The sequence below is a fragment of the Hipposideros armiger genome, unplaced genomic scaffold (genome assembly GCF_001890085.2).
Source record: "Hipposideros armiger isolate ML-2016 unplaced genomic scaffold, ASM189008v1 scaffold_224, whole genome shotgun sequence".
In the NCBI taxonomy this organism is placed as follows: Eukaryota; Metazoa; Chordata; class Mammalia; order Chiroptera; family Hipposideridae; genus Hipposideros; species Hipposideros armiger.
The window spans coordinates 2,503,964-2,513,906 of NW_017731574.1; the positions used below are offsets into that span (position 1 = coordinate 2,503,964).

The following is a 9,943-nucleotide window of genomic DNA, read 5'->3' on the forward strand; positions in this document are numbered from 1 at the left end:
TCTTAACATACCCAGATGCACTCATCCAGGACTTGTGCAGTGAGAGCACAGGCTAGGTCATCGGGCAGCCAGCGGGGCACCTGGCCTGGTGGTGCTAGCTAGCTTGGCTGCCTGGGGTCTGGCAGGTCACCAGCGGTGGACAGAAGCCTGAGGGGGGTGTCTGGGCCGTGGCACTGGCCTTTGAAACTGCCTGGGCTTCCGCTGGGGCTGGGAGTGCATGACTCAGACCCCAGGAGATGCTCGGTCAGGCTGCAAAGGTGCCCCCTGCGCCGACACCCCCTCGGAGGTATCCTCAGAGACGCCTGTCCCTGAGGCAGAAAGGTATGTCCCCGGGTGCTCACTGTCATAGCAAAGGCCTGGCCACACCCTGGCCTCACCACTGGGCTGTGGGAGGGAGGCCCATCCCTGGGCCCCATACCGTCACCAGGAGGTATCACCAGGTGAAAACCACAGGCCAGCAGCGCACGCTTGTGCTATACTTGTTCAAACCCATTCCCCACCCTGGATACAACTGGGGTTCATGCATAGAACTTTCTGGAAGGATAGACCAGAAGCAGGCTGTGGCTGCCCCTGTGGGGCCAGCTGGCCGTCAGCCAGGCACGGGTGACAGTAAGGAGAGTGCCTCACCCCTGCCATGCCATCCAATGCTAAGTTCTGGGTGGTGTTTATCCATTTAATAACATATTTATACTTACAATAAATAATTATTTTAGAAATACAGGGGGGGGGCTGGGAAGAGGGAGCTTGGGGTGGCCTGGACCAGCCTGAGACCAGTGAGAGGGCGAGGGAAGCCCAGGGGGACTACCGAGGTGGGGGCTGTCAGAACACCCTTTCTGTTTGAAGAAGTTCCTGAAGAAGAACAAGGTTCCTTCTAGACTCACTGTCTGTTTTTGTGAAACGGTAACTGAGTGTCCAGATGGGGCCTGACCAGCACACGGTTGCCTGGCCCGTCCAGTGTCCGCTCTCTACTGTTCTTAAACCAGAGGCCTGGAGCCCCTGTACCTGCTCAGGAAGCCCGGGCAGCAGAAACAGGGTCACTCAGGGCATATAAATAACCAATAAATACACATAAATAGGAGGGGCCCTCTCCACAGAGAGATCCCCACTGTCCAGTCTGGGAGGTGATCCCCGCCCATGGCACGTGGGGAGGAGGACAGCTGAAGCTGGCAGTCATCATACCACCCTGGGCAGGACGCAGGTGCAGCCAATGGGCACGCGGATGGACTCAGCATGGAAGGTGAAGGCTCCAGGTGTGGGTGTCCCCGAGGCGTCCCGAGAACAGGGCTGGCGGCGCAGCACCAACAGGCTCTGGTGCAGCGGGACAGAGTTGAGCGCAGCCGTCTCACGTCCTGTCCTGGTGCTGATGCAGCCCTTGCACAGGCACTCAGCAACAGCCAGCTTCTGCGGGTAGCGGCTCTCGTCTGTGTCCACGCTGCGGGGACAGATGGGTGAGGCCCAGCTCCAGAGCCTCGGGGGGGGGTATGTCCCTCCTTCCCCCCTATGGCGGCCATGCACTCAGGGGTGCCGCTAGCCTGAGTGAGAGCTGAGGCGTTAGGCAGCAGGGAGGATGGTGCATGACACCTGGAGGGCCAGCATGCAGTTGGTGCTCAACAGATGTTGCTTGCCTGCGTCCCCAGTACCCTCCCAGAGCACAGAAGCTGGGGGAGAAGGCTTCCAGAAGGCCCCTTCCCTCCTCTTTGGGCCCAGCCCAACCCCTGCAGCGGCTCAAGTGGGGGGCCCCAGAATTTTCCCAGAGGACCCTGACACCCAAGGTCTGGGCTGAGATTTCAGAGACAGCAGTGGCAAGGCGCTCATCTAATGGAGCCCCACCTTTCGGGGGAGGGGCCTGGCTGGCTGGAGGTCAGTATGCCTGTCCCATTTAATAGAGGAAAACACTGAGGTTCAGAGAGTTGTGCAGGAAGCCAGCGCCCAGAGAGGGGAGGGCCCCCAGTGCCGTACAGTGGGGATCCCAGCGCCCAGGGAGCTCCTGTAGTCCTCACCGGTATCTCCAGGGAGAGATGGAGCGCTGGTGGATGTCGGCTTCTAACACCTCCTCGGGCCGCAGCACTGGGCACTGGGTCCCAGCGGGGGGCTCCTCGGTTCGCCTCCTGCGGCCCGCCATCTCTAGGCTGGACACTAGGGCTACTGGCAAAGCCTGCTCCCACTTGGCAGCTCGAGCCAGCAGGTGTGCTGGGACCTGACCCAGGGACAGCTCCTCGGCTGAGTAGCAGCGTGGGGTCTCATGCGTGTGGGTGTGGGGAACTCCCCAGAGTGGGTGTCGGTGGCGGGCCAGGCTGGCAGGAAGCCAGAGCAGAAGCAGGAGGCTAGGGAGGAGCTGGTGGAACAGGTGGTGGGTGGTCAGGGGGTGCCCAGTGAAGGGGGCACCTTGCTGCCACCCCAGCTTGCCCTCTTCCCTGTGGAAAGATGAGGTACAGCCCACCCTCTACAGCTAGGGAAACTGAGGCCAAGAGGGGCTAGCCCCTCAGCCCTAGCTCCCCAGTACACCAGGGCTCCTGGGTTCTCTCTCCTGCCCTAAGACTTGGGGGGCTTCCTGGACCCCATCCCAACAGCTTTAACCTGGGGGTCAGGGAACCGCCAACCCTCCTGGGCCAGATGACACCATCCAGGTGGGGGCATGGGGAGAGGTGGCTCACCATCACAGTGGCAGCAGCTGGTGTCCACCTGGTGGCCGTCTGGAACACACCTGGCTATAGTCCTGGGGTGCACCTGGTGGCGGACCTGGCTGAGGCTGGCTTGCAGCGCCCTTTATACCTCAGCCACACCTGGGGAAAATCCAGCACCGTTTCCTCCTTGGGAAGTGCCCCGCCGCTGCTTCCTCCTCCCCTCCCTGTGGGTCCCTGACGACTGTCCTCTCCTCCTCTGCCCCAGCCGGGCCAGGCCTACCCCACACTCCAGCCTCCCTCTCACCCCCATCGAATTGTCACCGTCCTGTTACCCAAGTCCCTCACCCAGAGGGACCCTACCCCAGGCTAAGCACCTGTGGATGGAGCCGCAAACAGATCCTGCCTGTGTGACATGCTCGAACATTCTATAAAAGGGTTTCTGGTTGAGTATTCTTTTGCAACTTGCATCTTTGATTCCACTTGTATGTTTTTGATATGTGAACCTGGTAACCTGGGTACCTGGGGCGGGGCTTGCTCATCCCACGCAGTAGCACGCGGCTCTTCCAGGGTTGCTTTCTCCTGTCCCTGCTGGTGGACATGAAGTTGGTTCCATTTTTTATCTAAGATGATCAAGATCAGGTGAATATCAGTATCTGCCTCCTCCTGCCCAGGTGGGAGAGGTTCCAGGAGAGGTAAGGGGGGGCGGGGCCAGGGAGCATCTTCAGGTTTCTGTATGGTCTTCTGTGGTTTTATTCAAGAAAAGTTCCAGCTGACAAGTCTGAGATGGCGGGGATGAGAAAGCCTTAGACACTTTAAAGTGTAGTGCACCCTAGGAAGCTTTATTTAAAGGGGGCCCCAGGAGCCCACCTGTGCCCCACCCACTCTGTTGCTGGCTGGGAAGGAAGGTGCTGGGTGCCTTTATTATACTGAAGAGAGTTTAGAGCCAGATCTTACAAAGTTTTGAATGAGGTTTGGACACCATCCTGGGGGTCTCCTGGGGCCCTGGCCACCCTCCAAGGCTGAGGGCCGTGTCTGCCCTGGTCCTCTCAAATTAGAGTCTAAAATGTCTAGCTAAGGAGGGTCTGGCGGGTGGAGGGAGGGTGTCAACCTGCCTTCCCGTCTTTTTTCGCCTGCTGGCAGGTGCCAGAATGTACACCATTATGATGCAGGTCTCTATGCAAAATTGATTGACGTGAAGACCCCCACCCCAGAAGGGAGGGGCTGGAGAAGGCAGTGACTGGGCTCTCCCAGCATCTTCACTCAGCAGTGTGAGACTCTGGGCACGGAATTGCCCTCTGTGGCCTTAGTATCTGCACCTGTAAGCAGGGCTATGCTGCGTCCCTCCCTCCTCCACCCCTGCCAGGGAGCAGGTGAGGACTGAAGGAGATCCTGTCCTGTGTGGGCCAGATGGAAACACTCCGAAGCAGGTGCTGCGTCATGACTGTTTTCTCCACGTAGTCTGAATGATGGATGGATAGACGCAGAGTCCCCAGGGCTGCTCTTCCCTGCAATGCCCCCACCCATCTACCCTCTGCTTGCATGCCTCCTGCAACGGGGAGCTCATCCTCTGTCATAGTTTTCTAGGGCTGCCATAATGAAGTTCCACAAACTGGAGGGGCTTCAAACAACAGAAAATTACTCTCTCACAGTTCTGGAGGCCCGAAGTGAAAAATCAAAGTGTCAGCAGGTTGGTTCCTTTTGGGGTCTCAGTGAGGATCCTTCCTGCCTCTTCCAGCTGCTTGTGGCTGCTGGTGACCCTTGGAAACCTTGTCTTGTAAACACAGTGCTCCAACCTCTGCCTCCGTGTTCACACGGCCTTACATGGCCTGTCTTATAAGGACACTCGCCCTCATCCAGTGTGATGATCGCATTTCAAGATCCTTACCTTAATTACGTCTGCAAAGATCCTTTTCTTGGATAAGGGCACATTCCTCGCAGGTCCCAGTGCTAGGACTTCAACATAGCTTTTTTTTTGCGGGGGGCGGGGAGGCACCGCTGAGTCCAGTACAGCCTCTACCAGGACAGGTGCTGGGTATTTGTGCTGTGGGTTAGGTCGGGTGGACAGAAAGACCCTCCTTAGGCTAAGCTGAGACCTGCCTCCCTGCTGGGGCATTTGGGGAGGTCTCAAAAAAATTCTAGTGCCTCCTGCTGCCCCCCAAATGTAGTGTGAGTCCCTTGAGGGCAGGGACTGTGTCCCCAGCACAACGTGCCCTAGCACCTGGGTGCTCCATAAATATAGCAGAACGAAGGGAAGAGAGATGAGTCTGGACTCTCTCTTGGGGAAAATGGGGTGACAATGCCTCACACACGGGGCCATGTGGAGGTCCATGTTGGCAGGGCAGGAAGGCCTGGAGCCAAGGGAGAGGGTGGGTGGGGGTGGGGGCAGCTACATTGCTTCCTTTAGCTGAAAAGCCCAGTTACACTCACACAGGTGCTCAATTAGGTAGCGAAAAGGCTGTAAAACTGTTGTTTGCACAGTGGCTGCCGCGGTGTCCCCACCCTGCGGGAATGCGCTAAATGCTGCGGTCCAGAGGGCCCTAGCCGTGTCCCCCTGCCAACGCTAGCGCCCCTCCCCCCTGACCCCCGCAGGGGAGTTGTGCGCATCTTCTGTGTTACTGTGTCTGTTCTGAACAGCCGGCCGGTTGGGTGGGTGGGTGCCGCACTGGGTGGAGGAAACTGGGGACCCCAGTTTGGCCCCCACCCTTCCCCACGGTACATCCCGGGTGCCCCCAGAGCTGTTCCACGGGGTCGTAACAGCCAGTCCCCTGGATAGCGCCCGAGGGGACCCGCGTGGAAACTGGTGGCCAGTGGGTTCCTCCTCGCGTGGAGGCAGGAAGGACAGACGCAGGGCGGGACTGGGCAGCACCTCATTCCTGGGCGCATGAGGCAAGTGCAGAAGTCTCGGATTGGGCAAGACTGGAAAGGGGCCGCCAAGAGGACAGCCGCAGAGCGTTCCGGAGGCGGTGGCTGCTCCTCAAACCACGCCCCCGCTGGATTCCGCCTTCTCCAGACCACGCCCCTGCCGACCACACCCCAAAGTATCAGAGAATCAGAACGAAGAGGATGGAGGTGCAGAGACAAGGATGTGGAGGGGGCCCGGGTGCAGGGGGGAGGGACAGGGGAGACAGGTGCGAGAGTCACAGATACTGAGACAAATGTAGAGACAGAGACTGGCAGAGGCCAAGACAGGAAGGCAGAAGCAGCACAGGAGACGCAGGGACAGACACACCAGGTGCTTCTATTGTCCCAGCCTATGGCTCAGAGCCCTTACAGCCCTGGCTGGACAGAAACAGCCTCAGTGGGTCTGGTTTGGGAATTGGTCGGCAGGAGGGGTTTGCTCCAGGTTTAAAGTTTTCCCCCATCCACAGGAAGGCCCAGCAGCAGGGCTCAGTCCCCTCATCTGTGAAATGGGGGTGACAATACCATCTCCCCTATTCCCCCAGGGGCATGGCCTTCCTGACCACTCAGCCCCAGGCAGCTCTGCCTGTGGTCAGTCTCTCACACAGCCCAGTTTTCCTGTGTGCGTAGCACTTTGCACTGTAAGTGGAGACCTGTCCAGGGCGGAGGTCCTTGCGTGTTTACCCAGGGCCAAGACCAGGGCCTGGTGTCCTGCAGCCCAAGTTCCTGGAACTTCTGTAGTGCTGGGTGGTTGGAAGAGAATGGGGGTGAGGAGCCAAATGCGGGGTGGCATAGGGGCAGGTGGAGGCCCAGGCTTTGAGGAAAACAGCAGAGTCCTGGAAATCAAGACCTGGCCCCTTCCCTTGAGAAAAAAGAGCTATTGTTGAGAGCTGTGAGCTAAGCGCCTCCAGGGTTACACTTGAGGAAAGACGAGGTGACAGCTTGAAGACACTCCTGTGGCAGCAGACAACGAAGGGAATGAGGGGATGGGGAAGGCCTGCCTGAGCTGTGAGGGGAAGCAAGAGTCGGCGAGGTCAGAGTTCCAGGAACAGGAAACAGCACATGCAAAGGCCTTGGGGCAGGAGGCTGGCTGGCAGCAGCAGGGGTGGGGGTGAGGGGCAGGGTAGTCAGCACTTGCTGTGTGGTAAGGCCGCTCTAGCTGTGGCGTGAGGACTGGAAGGCAGGGGATCCCAGGGTGGCCTGGACACTTGGAGAGCAGACTGGTGGGCAGAGATGGAACTTGAGAAACTCCTAATTGTTCCCATTATTTGCATGTTAACCACCTGTTAGGATCCCAGCCCTCCCATTTCCTGGAGGGCAAAAATACCCAAGGATCCACCACACAACAGAGGCCTCTCTTTTCTCAGATGCCTGACCTAGAATGTTCTTTCCACTAGACCTGGGGAGCGGAGAGTTGGCTCGGGGTGTGCCTCACCCCTCCCAGGACATGTCCCACTTGTCCCAGCCTAGCCCACAGGTGAGCCATGACTCCAGACAGCAAATGGAAAGCTGCTAGTTTAAACCGAGTCTGGGTCGAGGGAACCCAGAGCTGTGACTCCAGACGAGGCGTTAGCGATCAGGGTCAGGTCAGCCTTTTGGGGACGGGAAGCTCATCAGTTGGGAAAGGGCTGAATGCAGAAATCTGTGCGGTGGGCTCCTGGCTTTAGAGGGGCAGTCACTGGGTGGATTGCAGGGCCCAGCGGCTCGGGGGCAGAGTGCATAGGGACAGCTTGGTTCTCGAGGCGTCCTGGATTCTGGCTCCGTGTCCTTAAAAGTCAATCATTCAGAGAATGGGAGTTTCCTTTGTACCTGGCTTTGATCTGATAGCAAACCAGATAAGTCTTTAAGGATTGCAGTCATATGACTGAGGCCGCCGTGATGTAAGAAGAATCCTGTATCCTGTGCTGTGGTGCGGGGGGATGTGGACATGAAATGGAAAACTGTACTGTTCTAGTCAGCCCACAGCACTTGCTCCCTCCCAGCGCGTGTCCAGTTTAATCGCCATGTGGCAGTGGGGCAGAGCACCGTGGAATGCGCCCTGGAAGCTGGTCGCAGTTCAGCAGGCCATGCAGCCAGGTGAGAAGCCCTGACACGGGCCCCACAGGGTCCTCCTGCAGAGGCGGAACTGGGGGCAGCAGTGTGGGCTCTGGGCAATCAATTCGTCCATGGGTGCTTACAGCACTTGCTTCATGGTAACTCGGGGGTGGCAGGGCATCCTGAGGCCGATGGCAACACTCTGTTTAATCCCACAAAGGCCTGGAACGAGCACTGGGGTCTCCCCCCGGTGGTCTTGGCCCCCTTGGAGCTGAGGTGTGGTGGGCACAGAAAGGGCAGCCGCTCAGAACTGCTGACGTTTCCACTCTGCAGTGGACAGAGTGGTCCTGGGCCCAGGACTTCTTAAGCTTAGATATGTTCTCAGCTGTGTGGGGATCGGATGGCATGTTTAAGACTCTGAGTGGGGAACTGGCTTTGGGGCTGGGCATTGGTCTGGCCTGAGGAGTGTCCTTCCTGACCTCTGTGTCCCAGGGCCCACTGCTGGGAAAGGCGGCCACTGGTTTTTGTTCATGAAGCCTGGCCAGGGCCAGGGCCAGTTCCACCACGAGGAAACCAAGGCGCAGCACTCCCTGGGGGATGGGGCCAGAGGGCCGAGTGCCCGGATTGGCTGGTGGGGGAGCAGTTGCTGTTCCTGGCGGGCAGTTCCCAGGGAATCGCACAGGGGTCTCTGGAGGACTCCACGTCCTCAGCCTCCATCAGCCACGGTCCCCTAAATGCCAGGTAGGCCCAGTGGGTGTCGTGAGGTGGCTGGGCCCTGTGCCATGGGGTAGACAGAGGGTGGGGTGCCCCAGACACATGCAAACATCACCATCAGGGCAAGACAGCTGCTTATCAAAATATTTTATTTTAGGAGACCCCTCAAAAAAAGACCCTCCACATTAGACAGACGCCCAACAATACCCTTGGCCTTTTTTTTGGTCTTTTCTGTATTTTTTTTTTTTCCTTTTGAAATCAACTAAAACAATTCGATGCTTAAAATAAAAGACAGGAAATATTTCCCAGTCAGACTTTTGTCAAGAATATATATATTTTTTGATCCTGGGGATGGCAGGGATGGGGAAGAGTTGCTCAGAAGCATTCGGTGTTCCTGTCGACAGTAGGAGAGCCGCGTGGTGAGGACACCACACACAGCAGGTCGAGAACTCGTCTGACTAACAGAGGGAGAAAAAGAAAATGGGGAAGAAAAAAGTATGGGGCAGCTGATGGCGGGCGTCTGGGACTTACAATTTACATAAAACTGTGCCACATCCTTGCTTGGTGCTGTCTTGCCTGTCTGTCTGGTGGGACCTCTGCTCTGGAGACTGGTCATGTGGCCGGGAGAAGGCTGGGGGTTCAGCGTCATCTTCATTATGTGTGTGTGGCTTCTTTTCCAGCTGAGAAACTTTTTTTTTCTTTTTTAATTTTTAAAAAGAATCACAGCCAAAATAAGACATTAAATGCAAAATCCAAAATGGCTGCGCTTACCCTATTTATAAAAACACGTGAGTCTCTGCCTCTGGTGGGGGGGCCGAGCCCAAGCCCGCAGGGCCCACTACACTTTCCCGGGGATCTTAGCCCGCTTGCGAGCGATGGCGTCCTCTACGGCTTTGAGCTGTTTCAGGAGCTCCTCGCGCCGAGACAGCGTGCTGGCCTTCCCTGATTTGGTGCCGGTGGAGGTGGCGGTGCCGGCATCTGAGGCTTTGCCGGGCACACTCGTGACTTTGCTGGAGCTCTTGGACTGGGGTGATAACTGGCGCTTCCTGTGGTGGTGGAGAGGCTGTTAGAAGGGTCCAAGAGCCTCTCTCCCTCTTTGCCAAAAGCTTCCTGCTAGCGGGGGAACACGAGGCCCAGTTTGGGGGCCTAGAACCTGTAAGATGTACCTGCCAAGCAGAAGGCCCCCTCTCCCCAGTGAAGAGGCCCCCCCCCATGGTGGATGAGCGTCCAGAGCTCAGCCTGGCATCCTGCTAACCCGTCTGTCCCTTCTGCTTCTGGTCCTTGTATGCAACCTCCCTCTGTGGTGAGTTGAAACCACACACTGCTGACTCAGGAGGACCCTGATGTGTGGGGGGAGTTGTACAACTCCGTGTCCTGTGCCCACCCTCCCGGTGCTTCCGTCACCCAACCCTCGATCCTGAGCTGCACGGTGCAGGTACACAGGGGAACTTGGAGCTAACTTCCTGGGAAAAGGAAATTACTCTCCTACTTCCTGTGCCTGACAGACGTAGGAACAGAGCTGTGACCATCTAGACTGCTCCCCTCCCCCACCTCAGGCTGTGAGCTGAGTACCTCAGACCATTTTTCATTCCAGGACCCCCTCGTGGGGCAGAGAGAGACGTGTGGGGTCACCCTCTTGCTTCCAGATCTACCGTATTTCCCCACGTATAAGA

General features: G+C 57.6%; 2 protein-coding genes across 2 annotated transcripts in view; both read right to left on the reverse strand.

Annotated features, from left to right (window-relative positions):
- Positions 1-730: 730 nt before the first annotated feature.
- On the reverse strand, positions 731-2,937 carry IL17C (interleukin 17C). The gene is made up of 3 exons (XM_019654486.1): positions 2,655-2,937; positions 2,001-2,335; positions 731-1,432 (listed from the first exon to the last, which is right to left on the reverse strand). Exons 1-3 carry the CDS (start codon positions 2,655-2,657, stop codon positions 1,174-1,176), a joined length of 597 nt encoding a protein of 198 aa, XP_019510031.1. The 5' UTR covers positions 2,658-2,937; the 3' UTR covers positions 731-1,173.
- Positions 2,938-8,400: 5,463 nt separating this feature from the next.
- The window catches only part of ZC3H18 (zinc finger CCCH-type containing 18), a 67,710-nt gene continuing 66,167 nt past the window's right edge, over positions 8,401-9,943 (reverse strand). The window contains exon 16 of the mRNA XM_019654481.1: positions 8,401-9,333. Within this exon, the coding sequence (XP_019510026.1) occupies positions 9,109-9,333 (225 nt within the window). The 3' untranslated portion in view covers positions 8,401-9,108. The remainder of the gene's footprint in view (positions 9,334-9,943) is intronic.

Coding starts and splice junctions, on each gene's coding strand:
- IL17C (XM_019654486.1), bottom strand. Junction 1,433..2,000: donor ATCTCTCCCTGGAGATACCG/GTGAGGACTACA, acceptor CTGTCCCCGCAG/CGTGGACACAGACGAGAGCC.